At 38.9% G+C, this 14,830-nt stretch overlaps 1 protein-coding gene across 1 annotated transcript; it reads left to right on the plus strand.

The window, feature by feature from the left end:
- Nucleotides 1-1,164: 1,164 nt before the first annotated feature.
- LOC143863368 (uncharacterized) lies at nt 1,165-13,571 on the plus strand. The gene is made up of 3 exons (XM_077374047.1): nt 1,165-4,593; nt 10,146-13,205; nt 13,350-13,571. The coding sequence occupies exons 1-2, from the start codon at nt 1,570-1,572 to the stop codon at nt 13,065-13,067; spliced, it is 5,946 nt and encodes a 1,981-aa protein (XP_077230162.1). The 5' UTR covers nt 1,165-1,569; the 3' UTR covers nt 13,068-13,205; nt 13,350-13,571.
- Nucleotides 13,572-14,830: the final 1,259 nt, after the last annotated feature.

The following is a 14,830-nucleotide window of genomic DNA, read 5'->3' on the forward strand; positions in this document are numbered from 1 at the left end:
ACTCAACTCCATTCGATGATCCTAACTCTATTATCTATAGTGGTTTCTATAGATCGATGATCCTAACTCATCGAATGGTTTAGGTCTTTGAACAAGGTGGGTCCACTCAATTTTTACAAAAATACATGCACCTCTATTAATTAAAATATTCATCGTATCCCACATTATTCCATTATCCAGACCGTTCATTTGATGGGTCCCATTGTAGATAGGCCTTTGTAGAAAAATCATCTCCAAATGATGATCCTAGCTCTTCAATTCATAGAGGTTGATCGGAGGGTTTGAATCATCTTATGGAAATTATTTTATGGGTGAGCCCAACAAATGAATGGTTTTGGATCTTTGAACCAGGTAGGCCCATGTATTTTTTTAAATATACTTTTAATGGGATCCACCTTCTCCAACTATCTAAACCGTTTATTGTTGGGCCCACTGAGGGTTTTGCCCTCAAAGAGAGAGGAGAGAAGAAAGAGTACTTACAAGTGGGCTAGACCCCACCAGATTCACACCTCTAGAGAGGGAGTGAGTGAGGGTATCTTTATAGGGGGTGAACCTCCTATTTTAACATCTTTCTTTTCTCTTTTTCTTATAGCATTGTTCCAATCCCATTCAACTCATTGCAAACTTAAAGATTTTTATATAGCTTATATGAGCTTGAGGGCCCAAAACCATGGGTCCCACATTTTTTGTGGTGATCCAAACCATTTATTTGCAAAGCCCCATCATAGATAGGGTGTGTACCAAAAGTCAGCTCCATTGGATCATCCTAACCCCTCCAAAAGCGGAGGGTAAAAATGGGCAGATTTGTGGCAAACGATGTCTGTCCATTTTGCCCTCCACTTTTGGATGGGTTAGGATGATCCTATGGAACTGATTTTTTGTACACACCTATCTATGTAAGGGCCTTTCAAATGAATGCTTTGGATCATCCTAACAATGTGGGCCCACATGTATTTGGGCCCTCAAGCTCATATAAGCTATATGAGCTTGAAGCTCACAATCATTTTCCTCATATACAAATTAAAGTTTAAAAAGAAAAATAAACTAAGAAGTCTTGACGAGTTAGTTCGTGGAGAGAGGAACATTTCTTTTTTTTTTTTTTGATGACGTAGGATGTCCCCACCCTCTTTGGGAGTAGGACTAGTCCCACCGGATACACGCAACGACACACACCACGTGTATCAGGTAAGTCGGAGGCGGGATTCTGAACACTCGTCAACAGGGAGCATACCCGTGACTTTATGCCGAAGAGCCAACTGCCTCGGTGTGTCAGAGGAACATTTCTTAGCAAATTAAAGTTTAAAAAAAGAAAAATAAACTAAGAAGTCTTGACGAGTTAGTTCGTGGAGAGAGGAACATTTCTTAGTTATTGAATGCACTCTCGTTTTAAAACATAAGCAGAGTTGATATTTGCACCCTTTTTAGATTCAATCCTCAATCTTCTCCTTCTTGAGAGCTCTTTCCCGCATCATCAATTCTTCTAGTTTTAATCCCTGAAATTTAAGCCTGAGCCAATTTTAGGACTCTTTAGTACTTGCTATCATCCATTGTTGGGATTTTATTTCCCTCATGGAACATCTGGCAGTAAAAGTGGGACAAGAAATCGTGTCCAATTCTTTGCTATTGTTGTTTGGTTGGTTGGAATCCGCTGTCGTAAAAGAGTTAGCATTGTTTTGGGGGGTTAACGACGAGCTTCGTAAGCTACACAGCACGTTATCAATAATCCAAGCCGTGCTTTCTGATGCGGAGGATCGGCAAGTAAATGAGAAGGGGTTGGGAGATTGGCTGCGAAACCTTAAAGATGCAGCTTATGATGCAGAAGATATACTAGACGAGTTTGCAACAGAAGCCCTTCGAGCGAAAGTCGATATCCAAGATCGCAGGAGGCTTCGGTATCGCGTGAAAAACAAGGTACACAAACACTTTTCATCTTCAAATCCAATTGTTTTTCGATTTAAGATGGGGCATGAAATAAAGAACATACAAGAGAGATTAGATGTTATTGCACAAGAGAGGTTTAAGTACAATCTGAGAATGGTAACAGTAGACAAACAGCAAGAGAGAGAAGAAGATCGAAGAGAACCCAACTCATTTGTAGCGGAATCAGAAGTTTATGGAAGAGAAGGTGATAAAGCAAAGCTATTAAACTGGTTAATTAACTGTGGAAATGAAGAAGATGATGTTTCTGTCATTTCCATAGTTGGCATGGGGGGTCTTGGAAAGACTACACTTGCTAAGTTAGTTTACAATTCTGAGAGTGTAGAGAAACATTTTGAGGCCAGAATGTGGGTCTCTGTGTCGGGTAATATTGATGTTCAAAGAATTGCCAAAGAAATTGCAGAATCTGCAACTGTGGATGAAGCTAGCAGCTCAAACATGAATCAATTGGGGTCTCGCCTTAAAAAAATAGTCAATGGGAAGAGATATTTACTCATCTTCGATGATGTGTGGATTAAAGATAGGCACGATCATGGGCTATCTTTGTTATTCGCTCATCACGAGAAATGGGATCAATTGAAAACTTTGTTAGGTGGTGGTGCGAAGGGAAGCAAAATTATAGTAACCACTCGCGATGAAAAGGTTGCCAAGATAATGGGCACACTTGAAACAATCAAATTGAAAGGTCTAACAGAAGATGATTGTTGGTTGTTGTTCAAGAAACGAGCGTTTGGGGTGGGAGGAGTAGAAGAGACACCAAATTTGGTAGAAATTGGGCGAAAGATTGTTGAAAAATGTAAAGGTGTTCCCCTAGCTGCCAAGGCTCTTGGAAGCCTAATGTGCTTCAGAGGAGAGGAAACTGAGTGGTTGTCTATCAAAGAAAGTGAAATTTGGAATTTACCAGAAGATGAGAATGGAATTTTATCCGCATTAAGCTTGAGCTACAATCCCATGCCATCCCATTTGAAGCTATGCTTTGCATATTGTGCCTTATTTCCAAAAGATCATTACTTTGATAAGCGTACATTAATCCAACTTTGGATGGCAGAAGACTTCCTTCAACCACACTTGAGAAGCATGGAAATGATGGAGGATCTCGGTAATCAATATTTCAACGATTTGCTATGGAGGTCTTTCTTTCAAGATGCAAATAAAGATGAGTATGGTAATATAACAACGTGCAAGATGCATGACCTTGTATGTGATCTTGCAACATCAGTTGCAGGGTCTACATGCTCCAAGGTGAATGCTAGAGGGAAAGAAAAAATTTGTGAAAGGTCTCGTCATGTGTCGTTCGATTTTGAATCTGAAGTACCGTCAAAGAATTTGGAGGCTCTACTAAAAGCGAAGAAACTCCGGACATTCATTTCATTTGGTCCATCTATCTACAAAAAAGAGGATCTTCAGAACATTTTCTCAAGTTTTAGTTGCTTACGTGTGCTAGATTTAAGTTGGAGTAACATTAAGAACTTGCCCAAGTCTATAGGCAAGTTGAAACATTTAAGGTACCTTGACCTCTCTGGAACCGAAATTGAAACATTTCCTAAAAACATTTCTTACCTCTATAATCTGCAGACATTAAAACTCTTGAAGTGTAAATTTCTCCGGGAGTTGCCCAAAGATATGAGGAAGATGATTAGTCTCAGACATGTTGAAATTGAAAATTTTGAACAGTTGTTGACTAAGATGCCAGTTGAGATTGGACGACTATGTGATCTTCAAACATTGACAAAATTCATTGTCAGCAAAGAGCGTGGATGTGGAATAGAAGAGTTGCGAGATTTAAACCTCAGAGGGGACCTACAAATTGTGAACCTCCAGAACGTGAGGAATGATATGGATGCCAAGAGAGCGAACTTGAAGGAGAAGCAACTCCTTCACCAATTGTGCTTATCATGGAGCGACGTTGCTGATGTTGCTACAATGTCAGAAAATGAAGAGAGAATACTTGAAAGGCACCAAATGTATGAAAATGAAGAGAAGAACATTCTTGAAAGGCGTCAAATGTTAGAAAATGAAGAAAACATTCTTGATGGGCTCCAGATGTTAGAAAATGTAGAGAGAATTCTTGAAGGGCTCCAACCACACAAAAATTTAAAACAATTAAGCATCGAATTCTACCCGGGCTTGAAATTTCCGAATTGGATGATGGATTGTTCATTGCTAATGAATCTGGTTGAAATCCAACTGAATGAATGTAGAAAATGTGTGCATCTCCCGCCATTTGGACAACTACGCCACCTTAAGGTTCTCTCCATAAGAAGAATGGATGGCGTGGAGTATGTGAGCGATGAGTTCCATTACAAAGACACTACAAAACAACTATTCCCTTCCTTGAAACAACTCGAAATCATCGAAATGCCTAATTTGAAGGGATGGAGTAGAGAAGTGAAAGGGGAAGAAATGCAACTCCTCCCTTCCCTTCAAATGTTGTATATTAGCAATTGTCCTAAGTTGGAGTCTTTACCAACGTTGCTAGGCCTCACGAGCCTTAGGTATGTGGTTATAGAGAAGTGCCCTGCCATGACTTGTTTGCCAAAAGGCTTTAAAGGCCTCAGATCCCTGTGGATTAGTGGTTGTCCACAGTTGGAGAAACAATTCCAAAAGGAGAGGTTCAAGATAGCACACATCCCAAATGTCCAGATTGGTAACACACTTCGGAAATGAACTAGCACCAGTTTGGTAGTTCCTTCCATCCAGAATCAGGTACATCATTAATGTTTCATATCCTCTTTTTTTAATCTTTTTTCGCCTTTCATCTTGTACAGGAGAGTGATATTATGTGTTTTGATATATAGAAAGAGGGGCGTTATTGTTTCTGCAAATATGCTATTAATTTTTATCATGGCTTGGCAGGAATGGACAATGTAGATGAACTCACCCTTCACAAGTTGATCGATCAGATGGACCCAGGTTCACCTTCATGACTGCACTACTCTGCCTAAAGATGCTCCCAAATGTATAATCCAAAATTGTGTGCAGCCTTTGAAAAACTTTGATGTTAATTCATAACTTAGAAGCAATGAAGTCTTGTATTTTCTTTGTTTTTTTTTTTTTCAATGGAATGAAGTTATGTATTTTTATTACAGGATTTGAAATGATGGCCGTAGTTTTTGTACCCAAAATAATAAGAAAGGATGATCCTAGTTTTCATTACAGGATTGGATGTTTATGAATGTTGCATTGCTGTTAATTCTTTGCATGGTCATTCTTAGTGAATGTTGAATTTTAAAGAATTGAAGTGCCATAATAAGACGACTTAGCTTGTTTTACTTTTTGGGAATTCTACAAAGATTTTTTCCATAATTTTATCTCATAGATTCAAACAGCCCCTTAGACTCATTTGGCCCACTGTCAATTGGCTCACCCATTATTCATTGAGTTTAATGGGTATGTCACTGAAACACAAGATCATAACCCACCTATCAAATTGAATTTTTTTAGGGACTTTCTTTTTAAATGTTGATTATGGTGACCATTTGCAAACTGTGATCTAATGGCTATGATCGAATCACTGGACAATGGATCAATAATCCTTGTAGCCACACACTTGCACCATGCATAGAGTAGGCCCACCTTGTTTCTAGCTATCACCTCATATAAGCTTACGTGAGGGGCCGCTCACAAACACCTTTCCCTATATATATATATATATATATATATATATATATATATATATATATATATATATATATATATGAGGAATACGATTGTGCGCTCGAGCGCACCATGAGCACCAAAAAAATGGTGCGCTCAAGTCGTTATAATGCCTCCCATTGGTTCCTGTATGTGGGACCCAAACATTTAAACCAATGGGAAGCGTTATAACGACTTGAGCACACCATTTTTTTGGTGCGTCCAGTGCACCAACACTTTTCTGTATATATAGGAAAATGATTGTCCGCTCGAGTGTACCAAGCTTATGGTATGCTCGAGTGCCAATCACATGGGTCCCACTTTTTTTTGTGGTGATCCAAAGCATTCATTTGCAAGGCCCTATCATAGATAGGGTGTGTACCAAAAATCAGCTCCATTGAATCATCCTAACCCCTCTAAAGTGGAGGGCAAAAATGGGATGATTTGTGGTCTGTCCATTTTGCCCTCCACAAATGGATGGATTAGGATGATCCTATGGAGCTGATTTTTGGTACACACCCCATCTATGTAAGGGCCTTTCAAATGAATGCTTTGGATCATCCTAACAAAGTGAGCCCACAGGCTCGAGCGTACAATCCTTTTCCTCACATATATTTATAGAGAAAACGGTTTCTACACACAAGTGTAGATAAGTTATCTAGCTTAAAATACAGTGGGGGCCCACATTGTTTGGGTGATCAAAAGCATTCATTTGATGGGCCCTCACATAGATAGGGTGTGCCCAAAAAATCAGCTTCATAGGATCATCCTAACTCTTGGAACCGTGGAGACAAAAAATGGACAGATTTGTGAAGGTTTATACACGTCCATTTTACCTCCACAAATCGTAGGTGTGTAGATAAGTTATCTACACACTAGCTTAAAATACAGTGGGGGCCACATTATTTGGGTGATCCAAACCATTCATTTGATTGGCCCTCACATAGATAGGGTGTCCATAAAAAATCAGATCCATAGGATCATCCTAACCATTCGAACTATGGAGGCAAAGAATAGACTAATTTGTGAAAGTTTAAAGACATCCATTTTACCTCCACAAATCATAGGGTTGGGATGATCCTATGGATCTGATTTTTTGTAGACACCCTATCTATGTGAGGGCCTTTAAAATGGATGGCTTGGATCACCCAAACAATGTGGGGCCCCATTGTATTTTAAGCTAGTGTGTAGAGAACTCTCTACACATGTGTAGGAACCTCTCTCTCTCTCTCTCTCTCTCTCTCTCTATATATATATATATATATATATATATATATATATATATATATATATGAGAAAAGTTTTTCTAAGCACGTGCTTAGGGAGCTCCCTAAGCACAAGTGGCTTAAAATCCACCGATTGGTCGCTTTTTGTGGACCCCGCAGGGGTGGACCTGCCATACGAACCAATCGGTGGCTTTTTAAGCCACTTGTACTTAGGGAGCTCCCTAAGCACGTGCTTAGAAACACTTCTCTTATATATATATATATATATATATAGTCTTGCTCTTGTCTCAGATGGATCTAGGGGTGGCCAACCGGTTCGGTTCTCGGTTCCTTTTTTTTCGGTTCTCGGTTCTCGGTTCCATGAATCGTAAGAACCGAACCGAACCGTAGTACACAGTAGGACCGAACCGAACCGGACCGAACATAATCGGTTCGGTCCGGTCCGATTCTTCGGTTCTAATGGCTAATTATTAATTATTAATTATAATTTATAAAAACTTTTAATTAAAGTTATAATATAAGTTACTTTCTTATTATAAGAATAGTATTAACTATTACTTATTAATATTATAAGTAATTTATATTATTAAGTATATGTATAATAGAAATATAAAAATATTATATATATATATATATATATATATATATATATATATATAAAGTTCGGTTCTTCGGTTCCGGAACCGAACCGAGAACATTAGACCCGGAACCGAACCGAATAAGTTTAGTTCTTCATCAGTGGAACCGAACCGGACCAAAAATATTTTTTTACAGTTCGGTTCCGGTTCGGTTCTTCGGTTCTAGTTCGGTTCTTTGGTTCTGGTTCGGTTCTAGCCACCCCTAGATGGATCCTTTGAAATATCTCTTCGAAAAGCTTGTCCTTACAGGGAGAGCGGCCAGGTGGTTGCTATTACTCTCCGAATTCAACATCACCTATGTCACCCTGAGGAGAAACCTTGGTGGATAAGTTTAAGGATATTACATTCACCTTTCTTCCCTGGGTAAGGAATCATTTTGCAGACTCTCTTGCCACGTTAGCCTCGATGATAGAAATACTAATTGGAATGAAGATGAGACCAATTTCAATTTAGCAACAATGGGCCCTTGCTTATGTCAAAGCCATAGAGATAGCTCCCCATCCCAACAAGGGATCCTCTCTTATGATAACACAAGAAGAAATGCTATTGGGGTCCTCACCACAGAGATTGTTCGTGGAGGGGAGAAATTCATACACCTACCACTGATAACACTTCTTAGACAAACATATGACAATATTGAGCTTCCAATGTTGGCCAATAGTATCCAAGATGCAAAATCTTCTCGACTAACATTTTTCCATTCATGTGCAGGACCTCTTCTACTATTCATTTTTCTTTTTCCTTTTCCTTTTTTGACTGGGACTAACATGGCAAAGGAATCTTATTCGTATCCATTTGGCTACTTTGCGTGATGCTTTGGGCCTTTGGCCATCACTTGTTCACTTATCCTTCAGTCATGTCCTATGCCTTCAAGTGTGGGGAGGCTGTTATTTTGTTTCTTTGCATCACTTTCTTAGAAAATACATGAAAAGTGGATTTTTTGATGAATATTTTTTACCATCAAAAGGCTAGATTCATAGCAAATAAATTCACACGAGGCAATTTTTTGATGATCATGCCATTTGATGGTAAAAAAATCCACTTTTCACATTGCAGCCTTAAGAGCCATTGTCAACTTTCACACACAAATGGAAGTAGGGTGCAATTTGGGTAGGGTCAGGCTGAGCTTTTACTATAAAAATGAATTGGAATCAACCCTAACCCAACTCAATTTTATACTAAAAGCTCAACCAATTGGGTAGGGTCCCTCTCTTCTTTATTCGTTGAATGCAATTCCCATTCACCACACGGCCATCATCCCTTAATTTCAAACCATTCAAACAAAACCCCCTCGGATAATTCAAACACAAGTCACACTATTTACACCACCTTGATGAGACGATCCTAGGTCGTTTTAGATTGTGACAACCGATTGTGAGTCCCAAACTGATTATTGAGCTTAATTCTTTCCCACAAAAAGTTTAATGTATAATATATGTTTGCATTTGTACTGAGGGACTTAGCAATATATTTTTTTTTCAAAATATTTAATTTTTTGGCTAAATCATGAATTCTATTGACTAAGCAAAAAATAGTTTAGATTGAAAAAAGCAACTAAATGGTGATTACCCTAGAAATCACAAACGGTTTACTCCATAACTGATTATAGACCCAATCAATTTTGAGTCTAATAATCAGTTTTGGACTTCTCAAAATCCAAAACAAACTAGTCTGTTGGGTGGGGTCGATTTTTGGAGTACTTGGTTTGGTATGACCACAAAATCATGTCAATCATCTAGTTGTAATATTAAATAATATTTATTTATCTTGGTTGTTCAACTTTATTCTGGTTGTTGAACTCGTGAAAAACTAGGGATTTGCTAGGCAATTCTGTGGAAAGCCATTTCTATTGCAGGAGAGAATCTCCTGCAATAGTGAGCCGAGAAATGGGTTTCTGTAAAATTGCCTAGCAAATCCCCAAAAACTATATATGGCCAGTGGTTAACATTCAGCGACTAAAAATACACATTAGGACTTCACGATAAGTTAGATCCAAAATCACGGCCCATCAGATGGACGGTTCAGATCAGTCAAAAGTGAGACCCACTTTGTCATAGTGTGCGTGCCTCATTTTACTATAGGTCAGTGATAAATCAACCCCCAAATATCTTAAATCGCTTCTAACGTAAAACATTAGGGTGTGTGAATAAAGTTTTCATCTGCGGTTAAACACCGTATAAGTGTACAACTCACACGCGCTAATGTTTTCCGTTAAAGGGAGTCGATTTATCACTCCCCTTTATTATATTGTGAATTTGTGATTTACAAATTCTTCAAGATTTTTTTTTTTTCCTTCTTCTTCCTTTTGGTATCTTTGACATTTTCTAACCCCTGATTGGAATGGAATTTCGCGGATTCCGCTACATGGCGTGTCCTACCATCACACATAATTTAGTCCCCCGCCGCCTACAAGTGGCGGGAACTTATTAGCCAAGGTTAACTAAGCTCATTTAGCTCTTTCTTTAGTCCCTAAAAAAAGAATCATCTCCCTGTATATAAATTAAAGTTTAAAAAGAAAAATAAACTGAGAGGTCTTGATGCGTTCTTAAGCATAGTTGATATTTGCTTCCTTTTTGGATTCAATCGTCAATCTTCTCCTTCTTGAGAGCTCTCTGCCGAGGTGAGGTTCCTGCATCATCCATTCTCCTAGTATCTATCCCCAAAATTTGAGCCTGAGCCAATATCACGAGTACCCTTTAATTAATAGTTGCTCTCTTTCTTTGTTGGGATTTTATATATTTCCCACGAGGAAGAAGTCATGCCAGTGGGAGAAGCAGTCCTGTCCGCTTTTTTGCAACTGTTGTTTGTTAGGTTGGATGGCATTATCTCTAAAGAGTTAGGATTCCTTCTGCATTTTAAAGACGAGCTTCGTAAGCTACGAAACACGTTAGTAACAATTCGAGCTGTGCTTGCCGATGCCGAGGATCGGCAAGTAAAGGAGAAGGCGTTGGGAGATTGGCTAGGAAAGCTTAAAGATGCAGCTTATGATGCAGATGACATATTGGACGAGTTTGCAGCCGATGCCCTTCGGGTGGAAGTAGAGATCCAAGATCGCACGAGGCTTCGATATCGCGTGAAAAACAAGGTACGCAAATACTCTTCATCTTCAAATCCAATTGTTTTTCTATTTAAGATGGGGCATGAAATAAAGAACATACAAAAGAGATTAGATGTTATTGTAAAAGATAAGTCTAAGTACGATTTGAGAGTGGTAATTGTAGACAGACAGCTTGAGAGACGAGAAGATCGAAGAGACCCCAACCCATTTGTAGCTGAATCAGAAGTTTATGGAAGAGAAGCTGATAAAACAAAGCTATTAAACTGGTTAATTAACTGTGGAAATGAAGTAGATGATGTTTCTGTCATTTCCATAGTTGGCATGGGGGGTATTGGAAAGACTACACTTGCTGAGTTAGTTTACAATTCTGAGAGTGTAGAGAAACGTTTTGAGCCCAGAAAGTGGGTCCCTGTGTCGGGTAATATTGATGTTCAAAGAATTGCCGAAGAAATTGCAGAATCTGCAACTGTGGATGAAGCTAGCAGCTCAAACATGAAGGAATTGGGGTCTGGCCTTAAAAAAATAGTCAATGGGAAGAGATATTTACTCATCTTCGATGATGTGTGGATTAAAGATGGGCATGATCACGAGAAATGGGATCAATTGAAAACTTTGTTAGGTGGTGGTGCGAAGGGAAGCAAAATTATAGTAACCACTCGCGATGAAAAGGTTGCCAAGATAATGGGCACACTTAAAACAATCAAATTGAAAGGTCTAACAGAAGATGATTGTTGGTTGTTGTTCAAGAAACGAGCGTTTGGGGTGGGAGGAGTAGAAGAGACACCAAATTTGGTAGAAATTGGGCGAAAGATTGTTGAAAAATGTAAAGGTGTTCCCCTAGCTGCCAAGGCTCTTGGAAGCCTAATGTGCTTCAGAGGAGAGGAAACTGAGTGGTTGTCTATCAAAGAAAGTGAAATTTGGAATTTACCAGAAGATGAGAATGAAATTTTATCTGCATTAAGATTGAGCTATAATCCTCTGCCATCACATATGAAGCAATGTTTTTCTTATTGTGCCTTATTTCCAAAAGATCACAAATTTGAGAAGCGTTCATTGATCCAACTTTGGATGGCACAAGGGTTCCTTCAGCCAAACACAGGAAGCATGATGATGATGGAGGATCTCGGTACTCAATATTTCAACGATTTGCTATGGAGGTCTTTCTTTCAAGATGCAGATAAAGATAAGTATGGTAATATAACAACGTGCAAGATGCATGACCTTGTACGTGATCTTGCAAGATCAGTTGTAGGGTCTGAAAGATCCATGGTGAATGCTAGAGAGATTCCAAGCATTTGTGGAAGATCTCGTCAAGTACCATCAAAGAATTTGGAGGCTCTACGAGAAGCAGAGAAACTACGTACATTCATCTCATTTGGTCCATCTATCTACACAAAAGAGAATCTTCAGAACATTTTCCTACGTTTTAGGTGCTTACGTGTGCTAGATTTAAGTTGGAGTAACATTAAGAACTTGCCCAAGTCTATAGGCAAGTTGAAACATTTAAGGTACCTTGACCTCTCTGGAACCGACATTGAAACATTTCCTAAAAACATTTCTTACCTCTATAATCTGCAGACATTAAAACTCTTGAAGTGTAAATTTCTCCGGGATTTGCCCAAAGATATGAGGAAGATGATTAGTCTCAGACATCTTGAAATTGAGAAATCTGAACAATTGTTGACTAAGATGCCCGTTGAGATTGGACGACTATGTGATCTTCAAACATTGACAAAATTCATTGTCAGCAAACGGGGATGTGGAATAGAAGAGTTGCAGGATTTAAACCTCAGAGGGGACCTACAGATTGAGAAGCTCCAGAACGTGAGAGATGCTATGGATGCCAAGAAAGCAAACTTGAAGGGGAAGCTGCTCCTTCACCAATTGTGCTTATCATGGAGCGACGATGTTGATGTCGCTACAACGTCAGAAAATGAAGAGAGGATTCTCGAAGGGCTTCAAATATTCGAAAATGAAGAGAGGGATCTTGAAAGGCTTCAAATGTTAGAAAATGAAGAAAGCATTCCTGATAGGCTCCAAATGTTAAAAAATGAAGAGAGCATTCTTGAATGGCTCCAACCACACAAAAATCTAAAACGGTTAAGCATTGAGCGCTATCAGGGCTTGAAATTTCCAAGTTGGATGATGGATTGTTCATTGCTAATGAATATCGTTGAAATCAATCTGAATGAATGCAGAAAATGTGTGCATCTCCCGCCATTTGGGCAACTACGCTCTCTCAAGGTTCTCTCCATAAGAAGAATGGATGGCGTGACGTATGTGAGCGATGAGTTCCATTACGAAGACACTGCACAACAACTATTCCCTTCTTTGAAAGAACTCGAACTCATCGAAATGCCTAATTTGAAGGGATGGTGTAGAGAAGTGGAAGAGGAAGAAATACAACTCCCTTCTCTTCAAAGGTTACATATTAGCAATTGTCCTAAGTTGAAGTCTTTACCAAGGTTGCTAGGCATTGCCTTCCTTAGCGATGTGATTATAGAGAAGTGCCCTGCCTTGTCTTGTTTGCCAGAAGGCTTTGAAGGCTTCACCTCCCTAAGATCCCTCTAGATTAGTGGTTGTCCCCAGTTAGAGAAACAATATCAGAAGGAGAGGTCCAAGATAGCACACATCCCAAATGTCCAGATTGGCAACACACTTCAGAACTGGACCAACACCAGTTTGGAAGTTCCTTCCATCCATGATCAGGTACATCATTTCATATCCTCTTTTTTTAAACTCTTTTCGCCTTTCATCTTGTACAGAAGAGTGATATTATGTGTTTTGATATATGGAAAGAGGAGCGTTATTGTTTCTGCATATACGCTACTAATTTTTATCATGGCTTGGCAGGAATGGACGATGTAGATCAAATCACCCTTCACAAGTTTATCGATCAGATGGACCCAGTTTCACCTCCATGACTGCACTACTCTGCCTAAAGATGCTCCCAAATGTATAATCCAAAATTGTGTGTAGCCTTTGAAAAACTTTGATGTTAATTCATAACTTAGAAGCAATGAAGTCTTGTATTTTCTTTGTTTTTTTTTTTTCAATGGAATGAAGTTATGTATTTTTATTACAGGATTTGAAATGATGGCCGTAGTTTTTGTACTCAAAATAATAAGAAATGATGATCCTAGTTTTCATTACAGGATTGGATGTTTATGAATGTTGAATTGCTGTTAATTCTTTGCATGGTTATTCTTAGTTAATGTTGAATTTTAAAGAAATGAAGTGCCATGATAGGACGACTCAGCTTGTTTTACTTTTTGGGAATTCTACAAAGATTTTTTCCATAATTTTATCTCATAGATTCAAACAGCCCCTTAGAGTCAATTGGCCCACCCATTATTCATTGAGTTGATTGGGCATGTCACTGAAACACAAGATCACAACCCACCTATCAAACTGAATGTTTTTAGGGACATTCTTTCCATATGTTCATTATGGTGACCATTTGCAAACTGTGATCTAATGGCTATGATCGAATCACTGGACAATGGATCAATAATCCTTGTCCCCACACACTTGCACCATGCATAGTGTGGGCCCGCAGATCTCCAAATCAACTTTACCAAATAAATAACAAAGAAAAAAGGGTGGAATGGCCACAAAAAAGGAGTGGAAATATCAGGATTTGGACAAGTTGGTCCATATGGGGAGCTAAGTACCCATATTTTAACGGCAAAAACTGATTAGAACAAGCCATTGCCACCACAAAAAACGCTGTTGTTGCCACAATACAAGTCGCTTATTTCTGAAACTAATCAGACTAGTTGATTAATAAAACATGCCAATGTTCAGTTGAAATTTCAGAGTGCGAGCATGGTGCTCATTCTTCAGCCGGCCTTGTTCCTAACACCGGAATATCTTCATACCTCTTCTGCAGTACAACAAAAACACAAGTGATCAGATGAGATATGGGTTTTTCATGATGAAACAACACAATCCTCCTACGATAAAAATGGGAGATGGGTTTCTATGGAAGGGCAAGTCATAACATTGGCAGACAAGGATGGTGAGTTTATTAAAAGTATGGCAAGTCATAACATTGGCAGACAAGGATAGTGAGTTTATTACAGGGTTTAGCCAGACCTTTGAAAAAAAAATTGTGAAACTACCAGTTTCTCCAGAAGCTTAAGCCGCTGGAGATGGCTTTATTTAATCTTCTATACTTTAACACTCCCCCTCACGTGTGGCCCCTCTTTTTAGGGTTGGCCTACACATGGCACATGTGGCCCCCTGTTTTTGGGTTTGGCCATTACATGTGGATTTTTAATATCAAGGAGGTTTTGAATCCATGACCATTTCTCTGATATCATATGAAACTA

The sequence above is a fragment of the Tasmannia lanceolata genome, unplaced genomic scaffold, assembly GCF_043159265.1.
Source record: "Tasmannia lanceolata isolate RefF3 unplaced genomic scaffold, GAP_Taslan_0.1 ptg000044l, whole genome shotgun sequence".
NCBI classification, from domain to species: domain Eukaryota; kingdom Viridiplantae; phylum Streptophyta; class Magnoliopsida; order Canellales; family Winteraceae; genus Tasmannia; species Tasmannia lanceolata.